We start from the raw sequence: 25,882 nt of genomic DNA, 5'->3' as shown, positions 1-25,882 counted from the left end.
ATATACCAAAGAAAAGGGAAAAATGTTAATGAATTTGTAATTTAAGAACGCTGCCACTTGTGACACAGTATATTCAAGGAAAGGGTTATTTACTTGTCATTGTTTATTCCAATAAATACAACCAAGTGAGTACAACAGACAGTACAGAGTTTTGCCATCTCTTTATTTTTCGTATTATATTTAGAACCTCGCGGCATCATTGACAGCATACAGTAACGGACAATACAAAATCAAAAACCCCTTAGAAAATACTTACCTATGCCGTTCCTGGTTTGAGTTAAAAAAAAAAATATCAATTTGTGAACAACTCTGACAACTAAACTGACATTTAGGGCCTTTCCATTGAGTTGAAGCGCCTTTGACCATCTGTGTTCAATCTTCTTAAACATATTGTGACATCAAACAGCACAGCCACTGAACATATTCTTTGACAAAATGAATAAAAGTTGGCATTTTGTGTGTGTGGGGGGGGGGGGGTAAAGTGTCTGTCAAGACCATATTCCTTAAAAACTAGCACATATATTCAATGCAGTAATTTAATAACAGCTTTATACAAACTGAAGAGCAGTTTTACGATTGCTTGTTAAAGCTGAAACTTAAGTCAGAGTTACAATTTCCATGGGGCAACATTATCCTTTTAAAAACACAACAATCTTAATCCATTTATAAATAGATCAACAAGTAATGACGGCTGGGCATTCTCTCCACAAGCTGCAGTTAGTCCTGAACTCACACCGACGGAACACAGATCCACTGATCCAAGGCCTGGAGGGGTAGCAGCGCTTTCACAATCCTCATGCTCATCAAATATACTGTGTTTTAGGACAAGAGTCTCAGAAGAGGTGCCTAAAAGTCTCAGGCTGCATCTGGCTCAGGAAATGCAGATGTGTGATGTAACAACGGTGTGATGGGGAAAGATGTGTACATCTTTGGGCTCCTTTACAAAGAAGAGTCCCATTAAAAGTGAATGAGAGCGCTGGAGACAATCATTGAGGGAGAGGGCAGGAGTGGACACTGACCATTCCAAACAAGGGTGCAGACAATGGTTTAAAAAAAACAAAAAAAAACATGGAGGCTTGGACATGGTAAGGGTACAAGGAAAAATAAATCAGCATGCTTCCAGTTTAGGCATTCTCACTGGTCTCTACTGAATGGATTTTGACCAGGGGTTCTGGCTTTTTGCCGTTGCTATGGTGCTCCCACATCTGCAGATAAAGCTTCTCCAGGTCCATTGTGTACTGCTTGGTGTTGAAAAGAGGGCTGCAGATTCGCTGCTTCCAGACACGAGCTCTGACCATCTTCAGGCTGAAAGAGGAAATGATTACTTGTCAGTTTTCAGATTATTAAAAACAATGTTTTTTTTAAAAGAACAGATTGAACTGCTACTTACTATTCCATGTCAGAGCCGAGTTTCACTGCTATGTCCTCATACTCCTGGCGACTGTGGGCAATGAGCTCAGGGCAGCCCAGGCAGCTGAGCTGTGAGGCAGCCACACGGGAGGCAAGGGTCTCACCTACACAAAGAAGGTTTACCATTTAAAATCAGCCGGCACTTAAAATGTGTTTTGAAATGTCCACGATTGCAAGTTGCAAGTTGTTGTTGTCAAAGCTATAAAATGTCAGAAAATGGCAAAAAAACATTGATATGTTTTTCATAAAGGCCAAGAGGATTTACATAGTTTTTTGGGAAAATAGGAAATATTCACATTTATTAAGCTGGAATCAAGTGGTTTTTTTTCTTAAAAAAAGGACTTTTAAAATACAGGGCGATCAATGTAATAGCTGGCAAATATCAAAAAATCTTTGCAGGACTACTAGTTAAATATACAAAAAAAATGGTTCATATTCAATTATTCAATACATATTCAATTAACAGCCAATGGTTGCAGTGGTTTGAGGCCAATGGTGCCCTCTATTCCTCACCTGGCATGGTGACCATGGGTGTTCCAGCCCAGAGAACGTCCATGCCTGTGGTGTGACCGTTGCACAGAGGAGTGTCCAGGCACACATCAGCCAGCTGGCCCCTTCTCACATGTTCCTCTTTGGGGGCCACAGGAGAGAAGATGATGCGAGAGGCAGGCAGACCCATGTTCTGGGCGTACTGCTGGATGTTGGGCTCGCCGACAGCAGGGAAGCGAAGAAGCCACAGCACACTGTTGCTCACACGCTTCAGGATCTGCAGGGAGTGACGAGTTTAAAAGCAGATCTTAAACACTTCAAGATCTTTAAAGGAACACTTTAAAGCAGTTGCTATAACCAAGTATATCCAACTTACGTTAGCCCACATCTGGAGAGTAGGGGGATCGATCTTGTAGAGCTGGTTGAAGTTGCAGTAGACGATGGAGTCCTCTGGGAGACCATACTGTGAGCGGGTTGTCACAACGATTGTGCGCGGCACCTCCTCCCCAGTGGCAGCTTTGTTGTTGATCTACAAAAGGGGAACAAAAACGGTATTTTAGAGCATTGAGAGGCTTAAATGCTTTTATTGCAAAGAATTGTCAAGTGTGCCAATATGCTGTTTGGAAAGCCAATACAGTATCGTTCATTTCACAATGCCACCATTTCCCTCACCAACTGTTCTGTACTTCCACAAAGACATCATACCTTTAACCTGTTAAGCCCTGAGCCTGTTTTTCAGGCCTCAGGCTCGAAAATGACATTCCCAGAACAATTGACTATATTTTCACTTCTTGAAAGGGGTAAATTAATAATCTTTTTTCTCAAAGCAATGATAAACCTGTGAGTTGGATGTACAGAAGGCAGAATCAATATAGATGTTTTTATTTTTAAAGTAAATTCAGATTGAACACAGTAAAACAATTACTTGGTGAAAACCACCCTTGAATGATGGGACGGTAGACTAAAAGCTTTAGGAATCCAAACTATAACATCATAAGTACCCTGTATCAAGATTGATGCAAAACAAGTGACATTTTACCTTTTTGGAGAGAATTAGAAGAAAAAAAAAACACTTCTGGGGTCATTTGGGTGCATTTTTCATATCTCTGGCCCCCCTCGTTCGATTTTGATGATTGAAAGCTCTTTATAACCGAATAGAATCGAGGGGAAGTTCCTCAAATCCATCTAAACATTACCCATTGGTGAATGAGTGATGCGTAGCCAGAATGCCCAAAACCGTGAGCTGTCATACACTGTCGTAGCAACTAATATGAAATATCCGTTATTGACATAAATATGAAGATGGATTATCAGTAATCATTTCAAAGTGACAGACACATTGGATTAACCTTCAGCAGCGTTTTTATGGTTTTAATGCCATTGAACACACATTTGATCAGAATAACAGCTAAGGTGAGACGATCTCCCGTGAATGCTCCGTAAAGCTACGTCTGTGTTCGCTTCCCCTGTCGCGAGTTCTGATCGCTCAGTGATGATACTAATATCTGTAAAAATCTGTGGAATCTCAGCTTTAATCGGATATCTTGCATGTGCAGTTACGATAAGTAATAAAGGTATTTTTACCTTGAGTTCTGTGCTAAGTGAGTTAGCATTTTTTCACTCGGGGCACATTTAGACGCTTCTTGTGAGACTTGTGTTTTGTTTCGGTAAATATGGTTCGTATTGTCAGTTAGCTGAGTTTCTTCCCGTTAAATGGGTATGACACATTAATAGGTTTTTAAATATTAAGAAGCCTTGAGACTAGGGATGGGAACGATTAATCGAATATTCGAAATTATTCATGTATTCGAATATGAGTTATGAATATTTTTATAAATATATATTTTTTAAAAAATGTTGGGGTGATGTCTAAGTTGATTATCAAATTGAATAATTCAATGTTGCAAGGTTCAACACACATTGAATCGCGTTTATGTCCAAATCCATCAGATCTAGCCAATGATATGGCTGCTGCCCCTCCCTACACGCAGATCACGCAGACTCAAACCTCATCTTATGCCCAAATGTGGCGCAAATGTTGCAAGGTTCCGGCGCTAACAGTTCATGAGCGTGCTCCCCCGCCCTCTGTCAACACTCGCGACACATGAGTGGCCAGCCTAAACAACAATAAGCGCTGCTTGGCAACCGTGTGTGACGGCAAAGTACTAGACATTTTGACTGGAGAGATTTAGTTTTGCCGGTATTCAACATATTTTACCAGTCATAGTCCGGTCATTATTTACACTAAGAAGAGTTACATTTATATATACATGCTATACCCGCAACCTCCGTTCCAGCTGAGAGGGTCTTCTCTACAGCTGGGCTGATTGTGAATCACCTCCGCACATGAAAGCTGTAGGCCTATAGCTGTCAAACTGTGATCACCAGTTATACATACATTTGACAAATTGAACTTGATTTCTACACTTATTTGAACATGTATGTATTCCCAAAAATTCTAGAAAAAAAATTGGGTACAAAAAAAACCTTTTTTTTTTTATAGGATATGTACATTTCGGTTAACCGTTTTTTGGGGGGTCGAATATTCTAATATACATTTGCTTTCAAATTCCCATCCCTACTTGAGACTAGGGTTGGGTATCGAGAACCGGTTCCAACATTTCGATTCCAACGGCATCATTTAGACATGTGAATTTCGGTTCTGCTTTTCGATGCCTGAGGAAATGTTTCTCGCCGCTCTCCGTAGCCTACTGTATGACTGCGGTGGGGCTGGAAATGTAGCGTTGTACCCATAGATATATATAAACACGTGTTTATATATATCTATGATTGTACCCAGCGCCATATTATATTATATTATATTATATGGCTCTGGTTGTACCTACACTTCCTACAGCGTAACCTGAGACCAGGGCCGGCCCGTCGCACTGGCGTTATAGATGTTCGCCTAGGGCGCCAGATTTGTGGAGGCGCTGCGCTGACAGCTCTGGGAGAAAAACGTTTTTTTTTACCGTTGGTGCTCATCCTAATGTTCGGCCTTGATGTAACAACATTCATAATTAAGTAAATGTAACACCCTTTTCATCCCGGTTACACTTTTCATTTGCCCCGTACGATGGGCGCTGTAAGTGATGAAAATGGGGGATGTTGGCTTATCTGGCACCCGCAGCTCACAGCCAAAGTGCGAGTGAGAGAGAGCAAGGGAGAGAGGGAGGGTGCACCGGTACGCGCTGTTGTTATTAGCATCTGGTGCTAGCTGCTCTAACGGAAGAAGAAGATGTTTCTACAATGATGTGGAGGGAGAGTCCTCTCCAGTCAGACTGAGAGGCTGAAAACTACAGCTCAGTGAGGTAAAGGACTCTGAGGGTTTAGATAGTTCACTTTAGTCTAAGTTATCTCAGTGGGTCTCAAACGTTTTGATCACAATTCACAAACAGATTGAAGCATTTTACTTCAAAATGTTCAAACATTTCTTCCCGGTATGCCTGAGAAGGCAGATATGCTTGTTTTCCTCAACAAGAACTGTTTTTAAATGGGGGGGGGGGGGGGGGGGGGGGGGGTTTCCGTTAAAGGTTGGACTGTTGCACTGTTGTAGCTTCAGTGGTTCTCAGGTTACAGTTACATAGCAGTGAATATAAACAGACTGATTAATGTGAATATTACTTTAAACTAACCTGTGTAAAAGTTTCTCGAGTAAATGTAATTTTTTTGGTGGAAGAAGCATGTATCATTTTTTTACCCTGCCCCTCAAAGAATCGGAATTGAGAACCGTTAAGAACCGGAATCGAAAAGTAGAATCGGAATCGTGGAAATTCAAACGATACACAACCCTACTTGAGACACAGTTTCGTGAAAAAAAACTACCCGCAGGACTAGTGTTAATTTTGTTGACTAAAACTATGACGAAATATGTTAGTCAACAACCTTTTTTTCCATGACGAAAACGAGACGATCACGAGACGGCACCGACGACAGTAAACAATAACTGTAACGAAATCATCATGCAATATCGTTGACGAAAAGTGACGAGACGAAAATGTAGTTTACTAAATAAAAACTATGCCAAAATCTCTTTACTTTCGTTGACGAAAAATGAGGAGACGAAATATTATCAAAGATAACGTTAAATCTCTGATAGTCAGTTTTTCTCCCAGCAGTTCCAATTCCGGTGCTGCCCTGCCACTGGCAGTAGATCTGAATTACACCGGGCAGCGGCACACTGTGAACGTGAAAGACTAGGGTCTAACTCATGGTCTAACTAACCTTATTTAACAGAAAATAAAATGGCAACAACAGGGCTTGGGAGCAGTGGTCGCACTCGCGTTAACCGAATACCCCCCCGCCAGCGTGAGTGAGTGATAAATTGTGCACTCGAAGGATAATAATGGATTATGACGGAAATGTTACGATCCTGTCCGTCAAAATGACTGACAACGAAAAAGTCTAAAGCCACCACTGCTTGGGATATCGAGCTAGCTGGCCGCACATCGTCTCATCCCTCCTTCCCGGTCTGGACCCCCACCAGTTCGCCTACAGGGCCAACAGGTCCACGGAGGACGCCATCGCCACAGCTCTCCACTCTACCCTGTCTCACCTGGAGAGTAGGGGGAGCTACGCACGGATGCTCTTCGTGGACTTCAGCTCTGCATTTAATACCATCCTCCCCGACAGACTGGTGACCAAGCTATCAGTCCTGGGAGTATCCCATTCCTTGTGTCTATGGATTAAGGACTTCCTGTCTGATCGCCCCCAGAGAGTGAAGATTGGCACCCACACCTCCACTTCCCTCAGTCTCAGCACCGGATCACCACAGGGCTGCGTGCTGAGCCCCCTATTATACGCTCTCTACACCCATGATCTCGTCCCCGCCCACACCAGCAACTCCATCATAAAGTTCGCTGATGATACCACCGTGGTGGGCTGCATCTCAGGGGGTGACGAGACCGCGTACATGGAAGAGGTGGAGCAACTGCTAGCGGTGTGCAAAGTAAACAACCTGCAGCTGAACAAGCTGAAAACCCAGGAAATGATCATTGACTTTAGGAGGAAGAAGACCGTCATGCAGCCCCTGTACATTGATGGAGGCTGTGTGGAGAGAGTCTCAGTGATCAAATTCCTGGGCGTTCACCTGGCGGAGGACTTGTCCTGGAGGACCAACACCACGACACTGTACAGCTCTCGTTGCCTTAAGAAGGCAGTCAAAATCCTCAAGGACCCACACCACCCGGGTATCGAGCACTTCGTACGGCTGCGCTCAGGCAGGCGCTTCCGTACCATGTCTTCCCGGACAAACGGACTCAAATTCAGTTTCTTTCCCAGGGCCATATGTGCACTAAACGCTGCTAATATTTAAGTTATATAAACATTCCGTGCAATACGAGGGGAATCGTGCAATTTAATGTATCTATTATTTATTTATGTACATATTCCCTTTTTTTTAAGTCCCATTTATTGTTTTTATTGTTTCTATAGTGTCTCGTTGTTTTTATATTGTCTTGTTTTTATATTGTTTTGTTGTTGCGTGTTGGCACCTTGAGTCTGTTGTAATTTCGTTGTACTTGTACAATGACAAATAAAGTTCCATCCATCTATAAAGAAACGATGTGATATTTGAGCCCATTTTCGCTACAATGAGGCGGAGAAAAAAAGCGAATGCATTGTTTTATCAGAAGGGAAGCAATGTGGCCATAACACAGCTGGTAAAAACACCACACACCTGACCAGATACTCTCTGCAAAGCTGCTTTCTTAATCATTCAATCTGTGTTTTTCATCAAATAAGGACAAGATATAATCTTATTTATTTATATATATATATACTAAAATGACAAATTATTGGTTTTGGCTAGACTAGTTTGACTGAAATGTTCTATATAATCTGATGACTCAACAGTTTTCATTGACAAAAAGTAGACTAAAATAATTAGTTTTCTTTGACTAAACTTTCATTGTTATGCGGATGATACTCAACTATATTTATCAATCAAGCCTGATGAAATTAATCATCTAAATAAAATTCAAGACTGCCTTAAGGACTTAAAAACGTGGATGACCTTAAACTTTTTGATGTTAAACACGACCAAAACTGAAGTTATTGTACTCGGCCCGAAGAATCTACGAAACAAATTATCTAAAGATATACTAACTATGGATGGCATTAATTTGGCCTCCAGTGAGACTGTAAGGAATCTTGGTGTTATATTTGATCGCCCACATAAAATCAATTTCAAGGACCGCCTACTTCCATCTACGTAACATTGCAAAAATCAGGCATATCTTGCCTCAAAACGATGCAGAGAAACTAGTCCATGCATTTGTTACTTCTAGGCTGGATTATTGTAACTCCTTATTATCAGGGTGTACCAAGAAGTCAGTCAAGTCGCTTCAGCTGATTCAAAATGCTGCGGCTCGTGTACTAACCAGAGTTAGGAAAAGGGACCACATTACTCCTGTTCTGGCTGCCTTACACTGGCTCCCTATAGAACACAGGATAGAATTTAAAATTCTTCTTCTCGCCTACAAAGCCCTTAATGGGCAGGCGCCATCTTACCTTAAAGAACTCATTATACCCTACTGTCCTACTAGGGCATTGTGTTCCAAGAATGCAGGGTTGTTGGTTGTTCGTAGAGTCTCTAAAAGTACAATGGGAGCCAGAGCCTTTTCTTATCAAGCTCCACATTTGTGGAATCAGCTTCCAGTTTGTGTTCGGGCGGCAGACACCCTATCCATTTTTAAGAGTGCGCTTAAGACCTTCCTTTTTGATAAAGCTTATAGTTAGGGCTGATTAGATTCAGCCCCTAGTTTTGCTGATATAGGCTTAGTTTGTCGGGGGACATCTTACTTCTTCCTTCTCTCTGTCTGTACCTGTGTACTCTCATGTTCCGATTAACCCAGCTTCCCCAAATGTCTTTCTTTTTGGTGTCTATATACGCTGGGATCCGGAGTCATGGATGATCCTGCGGTCCTGGATCGCGAGCGCTGGATCTTGAGCCGTGGCTGTGGTCCTGGATGGATATCCTCGTGGATTCATCTTCCTATTATACACGCATGCATTTCCAAACATTTGGACTACCTATGTTGCAAATGTATTATCTTTTCAATTTACACACGGCATCTATTGCACGTCTGTCCGTCCTGGGAGAGGGATCCCTCCTCTGTTGCTCTCCCTGAGGTTTCTCCCATTTTTCCCTTTAAACTGGGTTTTCTTTGGAAGTGTTTCCTTGTACGATGTGAGGGTCTAAGGACAGAGGGTGTCGTATTGTCATACTGATATTCTGTACACACTGTGAAGACCACTGAGACAAATGTAACATTTGTGATATTGGGCTATATAAATAAACATTGATTGATTGATTGATTGACTAAAACTTGACTAAAATGCTCAGACTTTTAGTCGACTAAAACTTGACTAAATAAAAACAGGATGAAGGTGACTAAATATGACTAAAACAAAAATTGAACACAGGACTAAGACTAAAACTAAATTAAAAAATAGCTGACGAAATTAACACTACGCAGGACCCGGATTAGGGTCCTCTCTGGCTTAACAGGTTAAGCAAACAGTCTCAGAGACTACAACCTCAGCTGTTGAAAAGATCTGGAAAGCAGGACGCTTAATTAAGTGGCTGCTCTTGCATTGCTTTAGTTTTTTTATTGTTTTAAAACAATGCTCAGGGTTCTTACACCTTTTCCAAAGTCAAATTCAAGCACTTTTCAAGCATTTTCAAGGTGCATTTTCCAGCTTTTCAAGCATCTTACAGCTGTTGTAAATTACATATTTATATACACATACTCAAATGACTATTTCCCTACCTCACATTAAATCAGATGTTCTTTATGCTATAAACAACCAAATGTGTGTTTCGTGATAGCATTCTACACGAGGATGCAAAATTAAAGTAAAGAGAACTAAGTTTAATATTTTAAAATTAGTGATCTGTACGTAGACTAGGCCTCCCGTGTAACCTGGCTGAGCCAATATAAAACAATCAGCCAAATAACTTTTCAATACATTATTGATTAATTGTTGAGGTACTTTTAGGTTGGTAGTGAACGCAAGTCAGAGGTACATGGTGTACTTCTACTCCACTACAGTTCAGAGGTACATGGTGTACTTCTACTCCACTACAGTTCAGAGGTACATGGTGTACTTCTACTTCTCTACAGTTCAGAGGTACATGGTGTACTTCTACTCTACAGTTCAGAGGTACATGGTGTACTTCTACTCCACTACAGTTCAGAGGTACATGGTGTACTTCTACTCCACTACAGTTCAGAGGTACATGGTGTACTTCTACTGCACTACATGTATTTAACACCTTTAGTTACTTCACAGATGTGGATGAATGATGTGAAATCTAATCAAGTGTTGAATCAGATTTTAGTTCCAACTGGAGTAAATCCACCAGCTACCCTGCAGTCTACAAAGCCATTCAGACTAGCTGCACCTTTACCAGCTTTGAGAACACTTTCACGATCAATCATTATAAAACACATCATATATATTATTCTGAGATAGACCAATCTGCACAACGACTACTTTTACTGTCTTTCACTATATTTTGATGAGAATACTTTTCTATTTTCACTTGAGGAACATTTTGAATGCAGGACTTTTACTGTAACAGAGTATTCCTACACTCTGGTACTTCTACTTTTACTCAAGTACAAGACCTGAGTACTTCTACTTTTACTCAAGTACAAGACCTGAGTACTTCTACTTTTACTCAAGTACACGATCTGAGTACTTCTACTTTTACTAAGTACAAGTTCTGAGTACTTCTACTTTTACTAAGTACAAGATCTGAGTACTTCTACTTTTACTCAAGTACAAGACCTGAGTACTTCTACTTTTACTCAAGTACAAGATCTGAGTACTTCTACTTTTACTAAGTACAAGATCTGAGTACTTCTACTTTTACTCAAGTACAAGATCTGAGTACTTCTACTTTTACTCAAGAACAAGATCTGAGTACTTCTACTTTTACTCAAGTACAAGATCTGAGTACTTCTACTTTTACTCAAGTACAAGATATGAGTACTTCTACTTTTACTCAAGTACAAGACCTGAGTACTTCTACTTTTACTCAAGTACAAGACCTGAGTACTTCTACTTTTACTCAAGTACAATATCTGAGTACTTCTCCACCTCTAGTAGTGTATTAGCCTGAATTGTAGCCACAAAATCACGCAGAGCTGCATAAAAATAGACTCACAATGGTAAAAAGTGGAAAATAATATTTACAAATGTGTCCAATGATCTGAAGGTAATGTTGACTCCTCAAGACACCTGACTTATACATCTTCAAAGGAAGACTGTGTTCATTCTACAATTACATGGGATTAAAACAAAATGTAGTTTTACTTGTATAATACTTCAATTTTATATAAAAGACAGTTTGTTTTTATCTGTTTTCAAATAAACAAAGTCTTGGCTTTCAGAATATTAAACTTGTTTCGGCAAATTCAGATGATAAATACAACTTTGAAGCTTCGGCATAATTACAAGCAGAGAACGGACTAATGTAACGTCACAGCAAGCATAACAACAGCCGGTGTTTCTTGTGAGTGTTTCCCCGGTACACAAACGCAAAAATACACACTCGCGAGCTTCCCCCAGACCAGTAATATAAACGAAAATGTGTCTTCGGGTCAATGCGACTGATTTCGATAGAGCAAGTCACATTTGGTTTAGGCACGAAACATACTACCAGTAGAAATACATTGCTTTCAAAATCGCTCTCTGTCGAATCAATAGATTATATTTCATGACTATAACACGAAATGCCGTGAGTGCTTCATCCTCTGAACACCACACGATGGCGACTGTAACGCACATACCATAGGTACGCTCCTCTGAAATGATTGTCCCCTGCAATTATTATTATCCCTCAATCGAGTTCGCTATTCAGCTAGCTAACGTTAGCTTAAACAAACGTAACATGCAACGTTAGCCTAACCTAAAATGCTCTTCTACGGCGTACCTTTCATGTGGCTCGTCAGCGCAGACTCTCCCATCGTTATTTGTTGCAAACTTTGCAGGAGGCTACTCGTGGGCTTGACCCTCGTCTTAGCCATGGCTTGCAACCTCCTGGCACACAGTCATCCATCACTCTCATCAGAATGCCCAGGTCACAGTAACACAAACACTTGCAGGTTGTGCGCATATCGCGGGAAGGTGCAGCGGAGCTGTTTTATGTAGAAGCGAAGCAATTCTTTTCTTTTAATCTAAAAAGCGAACTATTCAGTCAGACAGCAATTTATTGTAAAAGTAAAGCATTTACATTTTCAAGCACTTCATCTCAATTTCAAGCACCATTCCCAAAATTCAAGCACTTTCCCAACCTTGAAAACACCACGTCAAATTTCAAGCATTTTCACGGATTTCAAGCACCCGTACGAACCCTGAATGCTATACCCCTCAAGATTTACATTAACACCGATGCGTTTTGACATACCTGTGTGGTGGCCAGGCCGTTGCTGACCGTGAATCCATTGATTGTGACCTGGATCTGGCCTTGGTTGATCATATTGATGATAGCTTCAGCTGCTGTGTTCATGGGGATGACGGGCATGGACAGCTGTCCATTTATCTCCCCGGCAGGTTCCTGGTTGTTGTCACACTTCATCTGGAGAACATCAGCAGAACAGTTTCAACTGAAATCCTTGATGGCATATCATTAAATAATGACATTTGTCACCACAAGGTTAATATTGGCATGTTTTTTTTTAACACAGGAAAACAACTTGGCTTTTCAGTTCATTCTCTTCACTCACCTTTATCACCTTCACATCTGGCAGACTGTCCAAGTAAGCCTTCAGATCAATACCATTGAGAACAATGCGGTTGTCAAAGATGTGGCCGTTAGATTTAAAATCAATCACAGCCTTTTTCTGTGAGTAGAAAAAAGAAAACGGATGTTAAAAGCACCCTGATTATATTTTATAGTGTTTGACACATTGATCACTGAAGGAAGAAACAGAAAAGTGAGGATGGACAAACCTTGAGGTGAGGGAACATGTTGGCGTGGTCTCCGATGAAGAAGGTATGTGGCATGTAGGCCAGTTTCTCAGAGTACTGCTCAGCCACCTCCAAGGGTGACGTCTCCTTGTCAGAGATGATGTAGTCCATGAAGGGCGCCCCACTGGTTCCAGGATAACCCAGCCACATAGTCTTAAGAGATCAGAATAAAATGACGATGAAGATGCTGTTTTTTTACCTTCAAATACAACTCCATGTCATCAGAAATCATATTGTGCTCACCTGAATAGGGGCAGGGCGGAGGGCAAACAGCTCATTTCGGGCTCCCTTGGTGTATCCGTTCATGTTGACCAGAATGTGGACTCCATCCTGGTGAATTCGATCAGCTGCCTTGCCATTGCAAGGAATCTGCAGGAAAGAGGTAACAGTTTCAGGGAAATTGGTTTGACTTTGTCATCACAAAAGAAAATAAATAATCACATAGTTCAAGTTAAAAGAGGCCTCTATAGATTATAGAATTACCTGTGAGAGGTCTGTGAAATGATGAGCCTCTGCTACCACTTTCACACGGAAGTTGGTGCTGTCATCGGGGCTGAGCCCATAGCAGAACACCTTGAGGGGAAATAAAAAAAACAAGTTAACATCAACATAAAAAACTATCAGTCAACCCCTGTTGGTAAGTCTGTACATTGAAAATAAACCAATAGAGAATAGTAGGGATGCTCCGATCGATCGATCGGCAGATATCGGCCGATATTCACTCTCTGCCGATTGATCGGTGCTCTCCATAAAGGCCGATCGGGAGAGCCGATCACATGACGTAAAATACATGACACTTTCCTCTGTGCGCGACAAAACAAGCTGGCTTCACCAGTCTGGCAGTATTTTAAGGTGTCCGAAAATGACAATAAAATAGCGGTATGCAACGTGTGTGTGAAGCAGAAATCCTGCAGCTCCGCCCGCTGTGACGGACCGGTGAGCGGAGCGAAACACACACTCAAGATTTAGACCTAACACACTTAGCTATTTTATCTACCTCTGGAACTAGCTAAACTAGTTATAAATATATTTATTCTTCACTGTGAGGTCACTCATTACTGGATCAGTGAGCTGCATGAGACGATACTGACAGGCGGTCAGGAGAGAGAGAGAGAGGGGGAGAGAGGAAAAGAGAGCGCTTCCGCTCATGTCTCCCGTGTTATTATCCAAAGTTAATGTAAACTTGAATAATGTACTTCATTTGAATGTAATAATTATGTTGGTTGTTGTTTGTGGAAGCGCCAGTGAATGAGCCCCATTAACTGAGTTTTAAACATCACTTTAAATGGAAGATCCCCATAGGCCCCGCCCACTCGATCGGATCGGCCGATACTGATTCCGGCAATTGGCCCCAAAATTGGCGATCGGAATATGCCTAGAGAGTATATAGCCAACTCTTGTACTATAAATCATAGATATTGCACTATTTTATTCCAGTTGGTTATTCAAAGTAGGAAACATTTCTTTTGACAACTGGCTAATTTGCAGTTGTGGAACAAGGTAAATTGAAATATATATTATTGCAATCCTCAGCATATCTCAAAATGTTAAAAACTGTAATAATATTGTACAGTTTCTAAAGTATCTTGATGATATTGTATTGTGGGGCCTCTGGTGATTCTTAAGACATTACATTTGGAATATGCAATTTAATGGTCAGCTTTGTAATTTCTTGAAATAAACAAGGTTCACCAACCTCAAATTTATCAGGGTTGTGCATGCCAGGGATGGACTGCATCAGATGGGAAGTGGGGTGGTTGCCAAAGTCAGAGCTGACGTATCCCACACGCAGACGCCCGCTGCTGGTCTTCAGATCCTTCGGATGCTCGAAAGCAGGTTTGTGCAGAGCGTTGATCTGTGGAATTAGCAATAGTGTAAGAATACACCCTCAGCAGGATAGCCAATTCTAGTTTGACTGAGCTGCACCGAATGTAGCAATGGTGGACTTAAGCTGAACCACATATTCATCCAAAATCGAACCAACTCAATAACCCCAGCCCGGCAAGCCACCCATTCACTAACACCTTTCACATCTTTTTCTACAAATACATCCAGTAACTTGCCCATCCATCCCTTACCTTCCCCATATCCCTGCAGACAGCCACTGCCATCACCAGCCACCTTCCAACCCCCCCCCCCAAAAAAGAATTAAAGTTTACTTGCTTTGATCAGTGCGTGTACCTTGTCCAGGCAAAGGTTTCCGTGGCGTTCAGCGATGGCCTTGCGGAAGCCGTGAGAGAGTGGGTACAGCATGCTGTGGTGGGGGTGCACTGACGGCAAGCGGTTCTTATCCAGCTGGTCGGCCACGATGCTAACGAGCTTCTTCATACGCTCGTCGTAGTCCGTCCAGTCACACACAATCTGGGAGTGACAGGAGGAAGAGAAGTTAGAAAATGAGCTTCTAATTCAACATTGGCTTGTGTTTTATATATTTGAAGAAGCTGTTGGCATATACCAACCTGCAGGCAATGTGCCAAGTTGCAGTATGCATCAGGGAAGTCCGGCTTCAGTTTCAACGCTGTGCGGTAAGATGAAATGGCCTCTGGGATGTTTCCAGAATCCTAGTCAGGAGAAATAAATAAATATAAGATCAAAATGTACAAAGTTACAAAACCAAAAACGGCAATCCATTATACCACATACACAAACAGCTGGTAATACAGTATATTCATGTATATCAATTGAATGTTGTATGAAGACAGTAATAATGATTTCTCCCTTCCCTAACCAGAGACTCATTTTCATCAACTTAAAACAGGATATAATAAATAAAGTATAATCCTGCATATATAAATGAAACAAGCATTGAACCATTCATTTGTACACTGTTTTAGACTAATTCCAACTGTTGGAACAGAAAAGTACAAACAAAAACATTAGCATTATTGAGAGAAAACGATTGAAATTACATTGCTGATGGATATTTTGGGTCAACCGGGTAAAGCCCTAAAGCGAATTCTAAACAATCAATCATCATAAATGAAAACTAGTGGTGCACGATAATTATCGGCCCGATAATTATCGGTCCGATATTAGGAATGATGACGTCACCCCGATAAACCCGATAAAAGTATTAATAGCCCCGATAATATACAATATATTTTTTGGGTAAAAAAAGAAGAAGAAAATACTGCGGTGTGGGTGGATTGGGATAAGGGGCGCTTGTTTTTCACTCGGCTCCTCCCGTTTTGCCAGTACTGTGGTATTAGTGGTTTAGGAAGAGGGGAGTTCTTCACAAATCCAGCGCTCCCTAACTCATGCCTGGCTGTGACGTAAATGGTGTGCGGCCGTGAAGCCAGCACAGTAAACAAACATGTCATCGGTAGTATGGGACTATTTCAAAGTTTCAGAGTTAGATAGTTCGCTTGCTATTTGTATTAACAAATGCAGAAGTTCCACGAGGTGGGAAGAAGGCAACGAGCTATAATACTTCCAACCTGATCAGTCACCTGAAACATCGCCATCGCTACGATGGTGTGTTAAAAGCGTACGAAGACGCCTGCGCTGCTAAACTAGCCGCGAATCCAAAGCCAGCTGCAAAGGCACCGGGGCTTTTACCTATCGACGAGGCAAGAAGTTTGCCAGAGACGACCCCAGGGTTAGTTTTGTTCATAGTAGTAATGCTCATGTCATTTTCTCACTACTAGTCTTTTTTTTACCACCAGGTGTGCAAAAAACTACAGGTACATTTAATATATATATATATATATATATATATATATATATATATTATATTATTATCGGTTATCGGTCTTGAGAAGCAGGAAGTTATCGGTATCGGTTTCAAAAAACCAATATCGTGCATCCCTAATGAAAACGGTAAGGAGTTAAAGTCATTCCTACCTTGTGAATAGAGGCCAAGTTACTGTGAGCATCAGCGAAGGCCGGGTTGATCTGGATGGCCCGGGTGTAGCATTGCAGCGCTCCCTGGACATCCTGCATCTCCTTTAGTGTATTGCCCATGTTTGAGTAGGCATCAGCAAATGTGGGGCTGATCCTAAAACCAAACAAATAATTGCATTCAACGCTTGTATAAACAACTCCATCATGTCTAATGTTGATTTATGACCATTTACTTTTGAAAAGACAATTATAGATGTACAAACCTGATGGCCTCCTTGTAGTGCATGAGGGCCTCCTGGAGTTTGCCCTGCTGCTGCAGGACACTGGCAAGGTTAGAGTGAGCTGCTGCAAACTCTGGGAACACCTGATGAAAAGGCAAAAAGGGTTACCAAAAGGCAAGAGGTCTTGTTGAACCTTTCGCACCCGAGGGGTTAACTGTTAACTTACCTCTAGTGCTTTTCTATAGAGCTGAACTGCATCCTCAATGTTGCCCTGCTCACGCTTGATATTGGCCAAGTTGTTAAGAGAGTCTGCATGGGTTGGACACAAACGCAAGGCTGTGTTGTAGCACTCTTCTGCTTCAGACACCTGGAAACACATTGGCATTGTAAAAAGTTAAACACATTTCACTTTTATTTTATTACAACTTTTCGAAATCTCGACATTTCAGATTGTGTCGACAGTGGAAACACAAAGCGCTCTCTTACATTGCCTTTCTCCTTCAGGGCATTTGCCAAATTGCAGTAGGCATCGGGGAAGTGGGGCTGAAGTTCAATAGCACGACGGTAAGTGTCAATAGCCAGGTCAATGAGGCCTTGCTCGTAGTAGACACAGGCCAGGTTACCATGCACTACTGCATGGTTGGGGCTGAGACTCAGGGCTCTCAGGTAACCAGCCACAGCTCTGGAAACACAACATGCAGATACAAGTTAAGCTAAAGATCACTCTTTTGCTGGAATTAGAAATTCCAAAATTAAAAGTTATAATGTCTTTTAATAACTTCTTACAAAGTTGAATTGTTTATAGGTGTTCACACATTTAAACAACGTTGGAATTATTGGAGCACATTGTTAAACAACAACATGATGGCAGCTCTGCCTCAAGTACTGTTTGCTAAACATAGGATCACGGACAAAGAGGTAATGGAGCTGACATAGTTCTTCAATGATTTTAAGTTCCACACAGGGCATCATACCATCTACTATGTTAAGATTTTTATTTTTAGACTCACCTGTCAAAGATGCGGGCTTCCTTCAAAACATTTCCTAAATTGATGTATGCATCAAGGAAATTTGGGTCCAGAGTCACTGCCTAAAATAAAAAGCAATCTTAGAAACATGGGACAACACAGAAATATACAAAGACAGAAGGTAGGATTGAATACTGATACAAAATGTTATGATATTGACCTTTTCAAAATGATGTATGGCCAGCCATATCTCTCCTTGGGCATTGAACACACAGCCCAGGTTGCTCCAAGCCACTGCAAAGTTGGGCTGAGTCTCAATAGCTTTCAGGTAACATGCCTTCATTGGAATAATAATGAAAAAACCATAGGACAGGAGGAGAAGAGGTAGAAGGGAAGAGGTATAGAGCGTAGAGGGGAGGACAAGGGATTGTAAAATAAAAACGAATAGAAGATTGAGAATAAAAGTAAGAAAAAACAAAAAGGGCAGAGAAAGCAAAATTAGTGACCATTCTCCATCATGGCAAAAAGTGAGTCTGCAGCATGGGCTCGCTTGCGCTGAAATCTGCCGCGCTAAGCTGCATTGCTTTTTCCTACGCTGCGCGGATCCAACCAACACCCACACGTATGCCCGCATACTTCAGTTATGGCCACATACTAAGCAGATGTAGTAGCCCCCCCCACATCACTTTGCTGTCCCCCTAATACAATCAAGGCTGATTAGTTATAACCCATAGCTATAAATATGAAAATGATCTGCATAAATGTTGCATATTTCATGTGGGCATGATATCTTACAACCTGGGATGCTGGACAGTTCGTGCGAGTGATGGTTCCTGTAATGCGAGCGCAACAAACGCGAGCGCATGGTGTGTGTCTATTGCCACCGCCACCACAATGCACCATATAAAGCCGTTTGCGTGACATTGCATGGTCATTTCGCTGCCGCACTAGCTGATGACCAGCTACAGACCAACAACCCCTTGCAGAACACCTGACCAGACTGGCACACACTCAGCACCCAAAGAGCATCTCAGAATGAAAGGGGGGGTCAACCAGTGGCTGAAGCAGGGGAGCAATTTGAAGTCATTTTTGATTGAATTAGTAAAAACATTTTGTTTTTTTTTAAAGCCAGAAATGTCTGAGATTTAGGGGCATTCGGGAGCGAGGCTGGTTTGGAGTGGGGAGAGGTCCGCAACCAACAGGCCAAAGGGAGTAGGGGGTTTTGGGTCGCAGGCTTGCGCTTTCCGCCGTTTTGTGGCTTGGAGGATATCGCTGCGCGGCCCCTGCGCTACTGCAGACTCACAGCGCACTATCTGCATCATCAGAACGCTGCAACTCCAAATAAAGAAGGAAAAAACAAAACAAAATAGGAAAAATAAACAACATGTAAGAGTTAGAGGGTTCTTACTTGTTTCACGATTATTGCTTCCACAGCCTAGTTTCTTTTTAAGTAATACAGAGCTGGGTAATTAGTATAGCATATTGTAAGAAATGCTTACTGTAATTTGTTTTGCTACATCTTTCTTTTGCTCTTCAACGGAAGCCACAAGACAGAGGAGCATGAAGTGAGGTGGTTTTTTTCTTTTGTTGTCAGTTACAAACCCGTTACCATATTTTTGGACTTTGTCAGAGTGGTGGCCGCAGCTGGCTGGAAGAAGAGGAGGACTGAGGCTGCCCTAGTGTTCCTTTCCGCCAGGCACCTACGCAGGAATAGTGTCACCCACCTGAAACCTTCTAAATAACAATATCAGTTGTGGAAAAACCAAAAGAGACAAAATCAGAAAACAGGATCGTTAGTAAGAGTCTTTAAACAATACATTTTTTTTTTGTATATGGAAACAAAACAGGTTCTTTGAAATCACAACAAACCTAAAACAGCCTATACTTTGTTTTTATTCATGCAATGACTGTTTCATTTCAAAGAAAGAAAAAAAAATGCTTGGGGTAACGGGGAGGGAAGAAAGGCTTTTATATGTCCAGTTTATCAGTACAATTTAGGTCAGGTCAGATTTCCAGCTGTCCATCAATTTGGCTTTCACATTAAACTACAGGAGGGCAGTTACTGGCTTGATCTTGCCCAAATGAACTGATCCCATTTGTTTGGGAATAATATAACATATTTGAAGCAAAAGGGAAGAAGTATTAATCATCGTCTCTCGTTTTCTTTGCATTTTCATGAAATATTTGCAAATCTTTGTCCTGGCCTGCTTTCTTGAATCCTGGCCAATGGGGGAAAAGGTCTGTAGTGTAATTATTGGAATCTAGAAGCCTCCAAAGCTCTGAAATAAAGAAGTCATCGCTGTTGCTGCGTGTTCCTGTCTTTCTAAACCAGCATCTGACGCAGGTGGTGGAGTGCAGATATTGAGCTGTCTGCCTGACAACACTTAAACCATTTTAAGGCACTTGAGATTTGAGCCCCGCACAATTCAACAGCAGTGGATATCAGAAGAGATAGCCAGATGAGTACAATTGTCATTATTTTCATAGTCAAAAGGAGAATTAATGCATGTGTGCTTGAGCACTGACTGGGCATGGCTAAATGGTCAGGAAGGCAACTCTCAGCGCGCACACTCCACCAACCTTTAGCAAGCGCGCGGGGGGGTGGAGCGACAGAGCAGGGGAGCTTGTAACTCCCTTATGCTCCTCCCCACTCCTTAACCCCCCTCTAGCACGAAATAAGATGGCCTGTAACCACTGAGACAACTCCATATCCCCGCCCACCCTGGGAGCCCTTTTATACAAGCAGAAGTCTTAAATATGACAGAGGGGAAGTGTAACACTGGGGGGGAAAACCCACATTGCCAGTAACTTTACTGACCGCAAACTGAGAAAAAGCTTGACATTGGAGTGTAGTGGTTAGGGTGGAACCATCTTATCTTTTGCATTGCATTGATAAACTAGTTTCTCATCAGTTCATATATTCTTCAAAGACCGAGCCAGCATTTTCCCTCCAAAATCTATATGAAAATGCATGGGCTGAGGTTAAAAAATGACAAAATAGATCAAATTATTCATACTTTAGAAATGCCAGCCTTTCTTCCTGAAAGGGGAGGGGCTGACCTCTGGTAAAAGGTCGGGGTAAAGTATAAGACATCAGGACTAAGAGTGATATAGGGTAGGGACAAAAGTGATAATATAATATAAAAAAAGTAGATGAAGCTGCCTAAAAAGTCATCAACAGAAAAAAACGGTTGCCTCCTACAGGTCTTTCCTAACTGTCCAATACCTTTAGAGGTTTTTAGTAAGTTAGGTTTGAGAAGATTACTGCCAATGCTACCATGTCCTGTCCTTCACTAGACAGAGGGTGAAGAGGAAGGACTGGATTTGGCTTTAAAAAAGTGAACTGGAATAATATCTATGGCCATATTAAAAAGGGGACCTTTAAAATAAAATAAAAATACAAACAACACTTATGTACAAATGCCAACGCGCTGTAACATACCTTTGCCTCTTCCAAACGCCCAAGGGCTTTAAGCAAGTTGCCCAAGTCACTGCGCACACAATAAAGGTCCTGAAAAAAGAAGAAAACATTCAAATCTTCTGCTACAAAAACGGCAGATACATGTTTTGCCAAAAAGAGCAACTTAGCACGCCGTGAAAATCTTGTCTTTCCTCAAGTGGTTTAACTTTTCACTTTGCTGCAGTATAATACAGATGTGCTCCAGGACTTTGTGACAACTCTATTGTGAATTGACATTACGAGCCACACCAAACAATGTTAAGCAGTGATAGGTGTGGTCAGAAGAGAAACAGACTCTTTTTCAGCAGAGTGTTAGGTTACCCTTTAATGACTGCATCGAATGGCCTGTCACTTACAGGGTTGTACTGTAGAGCGGACACATAAGCTTGCACTGCTCCCTCCATGTCCCCTGCGGCCACCAGAGCTGCTGCCAAGTTGATGTATCCATCAATAAAATCTGGTTTCAGTCTGAGAGCATGGCGATAATGCTCTATGGCCTCCTGCAGCTGACCACGCTCCTTGTACACGTTCCCCAGGTTGGAGTAGGCCTCAGCCAACATTGGATTCTGTTTGATGGCCAAGGTGCTGAAATGAGCAGACCTGTAAGGCAAAAATGGATGAAGAACGGTCACATTCCTGAGGGCAGTGGCTGGCAGTGTTGGCCCAATGCCTTGTGCAGAGGCAGCAGCGAGGTGGAAGGAGGTGAAAGGAGAAACTTGTTTTCTGGCAAACTATCCGGAAAATAAATTAACAGCATATCAAGAATAATATCCCTAAAATATTGAAAACATTAGTACATGACAGACATTTCCTTAATGTCCATTCATAGAGAATCCTTTATTTGTGTGTTGATTATACTCCAAATTAAGATAAGTGGTGCCTATTGCACTTTGATGCAGGTACATGCATTAGTAACTAATGTTGCATATAGATTTTATTAAACAATGAAAGACCACTCAACAAACTGTTATCCTTTGGTAAAGTATTAATTTCAGAGTTGTCTACAGTTGCTTCCGATTCATTTTAGTGCATTTCACTGTAGTATGTCCACAACATTGAAATCACTTGAGTATACTGATGGCGTTGTGCGAATTGAAAGGCTAGAAAAGTGATTAAACATTTAAAACCTGTAAATCTCAAGACCCGAAACCTTCACCGTGGCACCTGCAACGTAGGGGTAGGGCCACCACCGAAACAGTGTTAGAATCATGAGGGGAAAGAGTGAGCTTGATACAGAGCAACAGCATTTCCAGAAGGCTGCTCAGTTGTAGCATTTGACTCGCTAGGAGAGCTGTGTGCACTGAAAGTGAGAGAGGAGCCATTATTCTCGGCCACCTTCCCGCCACATGGTCAGTGTGCGTTGAGTCAGCCCCCCCCACACCTCACCTGTCGAGTCTTCGGCATTGGAAGTGGATGGAGGACAGGAGCAGCAGCACGCCTGTATTATCAGGCTCCTGTCTCCAGAGCTGCATGCAGTGGCGCTCAGCTGCCTCAAAGTCCCCTGACTGATACTCCCGGTGCGCCAGCTCAGCCAACCCTTGGAAGGAAAGAATACGTTTTGTCGGTTCTGGAGCACCAACACATCCCAAGGAGGGGGAAAACAACATGTTAGACATGATGGAGGAAATTAAATAGGACAAATGAAAACTACAAATAAAGAATTTGAAGCTTATGCTGTCAAAGGAAAAATATTGCTATACATTTAGGGGGACTAAAAGGTAGTACAGATAACATGTTTTGCAATCATGACATATTATAGGGAATTTTACATTCCGGTTTCAATTCTTGGGGTCGTTATTATATATATTTTTGTTTTAATAAAGGCAATTACAGTATAACCGTTTTATTATATATATATATGAACATATGTAAGGTTGTCCTAGAACTGCATAGCTCGCATATTATGCAGAAGACAATATGAATGCGTGTCCATGTAAGAAAACATAAATGCATCTCTCCACATCCACACACACACACGTGTGTGTGTGTGTGTGTGTGTGTGTGTGTGTGTGTGTGTGTGTGTGTGTGTGTGTGTGTGTGTGTGTGTGTGTGTGTGTGTGTGTGTGTGTGTGTGTGTTTAAATGTGTAAACATTTGAGTTTGTGAATCGCTTCAAACTAGTACACTTATTTCTCTAACCAATTTGTTTTACTGATAAGAAAGAAAGGGCAATTTCTACAAAATAAATAAGTGAATGAGGTGAAAAAAGAAAAAGAAACAGGGAAGGGAATGATACACTGACGTAAATACAGAAGATATTAACACCATGGATTTAACATTTCATAAGATTAATCGAAACGTGATTGTACAGCTGTCAAGTCACGTTTCAATTCCATAAGGCCCTAAAATAGCGGAAATCTGGGGATGTAAATATATATGGACATATTTTGTATGCATTCATCTTTCCCTCATTCCCATGTATATGGTTTGCATTTTTAAAACGTGTTGTGCTTATCTTCTTCCTTAAATATCTATCAAAAAGCAGTGTGCTATAACAGGTGAAACTGTCAGATGGACCTACAGTGCAGTGCCATTCGAGGTAAATGTTTGCAGGGTGTGGCTTAAACCACATCCTGTATGTTTCTCAGAAGGGTGGAGGAGTCAGATATGCCAACTGGTGTACAGTGGATACACACGCCTGCAATCTGAGGCTATAATGGCAGAGCATTAAAGATCGCATTAACGTTAGATCAGGCTCATCCATCTATTACGTCATACTTGTATGCAAGAAGGACGGATAGTTTCTTTTACATAATGCATCCAGTCATAATGCAACAATCAAGTCAGCGTTTTGTGGTAAAGAACCACAAGCAGATACAAGACACATTGTATTGGTAACCTTTAGGGTTATTATAAGGCAAAAGGAGTCATTAACCTTGGGCATTTGCGCCAAGCAGTGATGTCTGCACAGCCAGTAGCACAGCAGGAAGCTGCACGACCCTCATTATAACAGTGGTCATGCCGCTAATGTAGTTTGTACAGATATAAAAACCAACGGTGGTTACGTAATAACAATGGTAACCATTTTCATCCAGTCATTCAGGAGGAAACAAAATACGACAGCAACTTGCTGTCATGAGGGGTAGCAAACATGCTAAGCTAACTTAGCCACACCGTTGTGCGAAACCGTTTACGACAACGTTATTGTTATATACACCTGTGAATCGTTAGCAAAAATGATGCAACGTTTATACACATGACAGTAGTCGTCAAATCGACACTCGTAACTATGGGAGTTTTCTTTGGTACAACCTGATGCTAGTTAGCTATCGTTGTGCTAGCATACCTTACCAAGTAGCACGACCCTGAAGTAGTTATTTGTCATTAAAAGGGCATGAACTGCGCCTTATTTTCAATTGTCATAATGTTCACTAATGTGGCGCAAATGTATGTAATGTTGAAAGTCTATTACATTCCTATATTATTTGTTTTAAATGTTAGCTGCATACGAGCCGCTCGATCGATGGGAGCTAACGTTGTAACTCGAGATATCGTTTTCACAGCTTGCTACATTAACGTGAGCTAACTAAAAATCAACCAACCTGTGCTGTCGGCCACGTTTCCCACTGAGGTCGCCATCTCCTCGGTCTTCGTGTCCTGCACGGTGGTCGTCAACGTGGCTCCTGGTAGATTACAGTTTCAGGTAAAAATGTGCGACGAGCAGTCGTCTTTTGTCGGCTTCTACAAGCTAACACGTTGCCAGGCAAGCTAAGAAGCTAACTTAATCTTTGATATTCCTTACAAGTGTTCAGTCAAGATCCTGCATGGACAGAGTAGTTAAACTTGGTGATAACTAATCTCGCTACAATCCCTAACATATATATATTTGTAACGGGCATTAAAGTGATGTTGCTTTATGGCTCAAGCAGGCATCTCTTCACAACAAAGCTGCTATGGAACATAAAATGGCGTTATGGGTGGAACTCGTTTTTGAGACAAAATAGATCCAAACATCGCCATTACTGGGAAATTGGCATCTAAATGTATCTCAACCTTGAATGAATAGAATAATATTTCATAGGATGTGGGCTTAAGGTATTGTTTGCGAACCGTGCGTTATACGTTTGATGGTTGAAAAAAAAAACGATTACAAATCATATAGCGCGGAAGAATACATTGGTGCAGTGAGATACAGAGTGCAAGTGATATGAGATGTTCCAGAAAAAGCATCATCATCCTCATCCGCATTTTAAAGATGCATGGGTTGATTTTTCTCCATGATTACGACATATAATCTAAATGTGGTTGACATGCCAAAGCCTGCAGTCTATAGGGTAACAGATCTAAGGAATAATACAGGATAATAATAACTAACTCATTATTTGGTCAAAATACTCTAAAATGCAGTCTTGTATCCTGCTATAGAACTGCATTAATATTGCTAAATTGAGTTTCCTGTAAAAAGCACAAAACTGTATGCATTAAAGTAATGGAATTTTTAGATCGACTACATATTATCCTATGATTTTTACCTTGCATTTACCCGAGCAGGCACACATACATGCAGAAATG

At 41.5% G+C, this 25,882-nt stretch overlaps 1 protein-coding gene across 5 annotated transcripts; it reads right to left on the bottom strand.

Moving 5' to 3' along the window:
• Positions 1-144: 144 nt before the first annotated feature.
• On the bottom strand, positions 145-25,264 carry LOC117454460 (UDP-N-acetylglucosamine--peptide N-acetylglucosaminyltransferase 110 kDa subunit). Of its 5 annotated transcripts, none has more exons than XM_034093707.2 (22): positions 24,913-25,264; positions 22,758-22,938; positions 21,728-21,971; positions 21,354-21,422; positions 18,132-18,248; positions 17,954-18,033; positions 17,430-17,625; positions 17,170-17,310; positions 16,986-17,086; positions 16,723-16,876; positions 15,339-15,440; positions 15,043-15,240; positions 14,576-14,734; positions 13,363-13,452; positions 13,123-13,248; positions 12,862-13,032; positions 12,636-12,752; positions 12,317-12,487; positions 2,276-2,428; positions 1,924-2,176; positions 1,391-1,514; positions 145-1,305 (listed from the first exon to the last, which is right to left on the bottom strand). In XM_034093707.2, the coding sequence occupies exons 1-22, from the start codon at positions 24,947-24,949 to the stop codon at positions 1,125-1,127; spliced, it is 3,165 nt and encodes a 1,054-aa protein (XP_033949598.1). In that variant the 5' UTR covers positions 24,950-25,264; the 3' UTR covers positions 145-1,124. The 5 variants fall into 5 exon arrangements, with proteins under 5 accessions (XP_033949598.1, XP_033949599.1, XP_033949600.1 ...); XM_034093708.2 differs by having other exon boundaries at positions 15,061-15,240; XM_034093709.2 differs by having other exon boundaries at positions 22,758-22,908.
• Between the last annotated feature and the right edge of the window lie 618 nt (positions 25,265-25,882).

This window comes from Pseudochaenichthys georgianus, chromosome 10, assembly GCF_902827115.2.
Source record: "Pseudochaenichthys georgianus chromosome 10, fPseGeo1.2, whole genome shotgun sequence".
NCBI classification, from domain to species: Eukaryota; Metazoa; Chordata; class Actinopteri; order Perciformes; family Channichthyidae; genus Pseudochaenichthys; species Pseudochaenichthys georgianus.
Note: the sequence above shows the minus strand (reverse complement) of the source record. Positions and strands in the feature narration are given on the sequence as shown.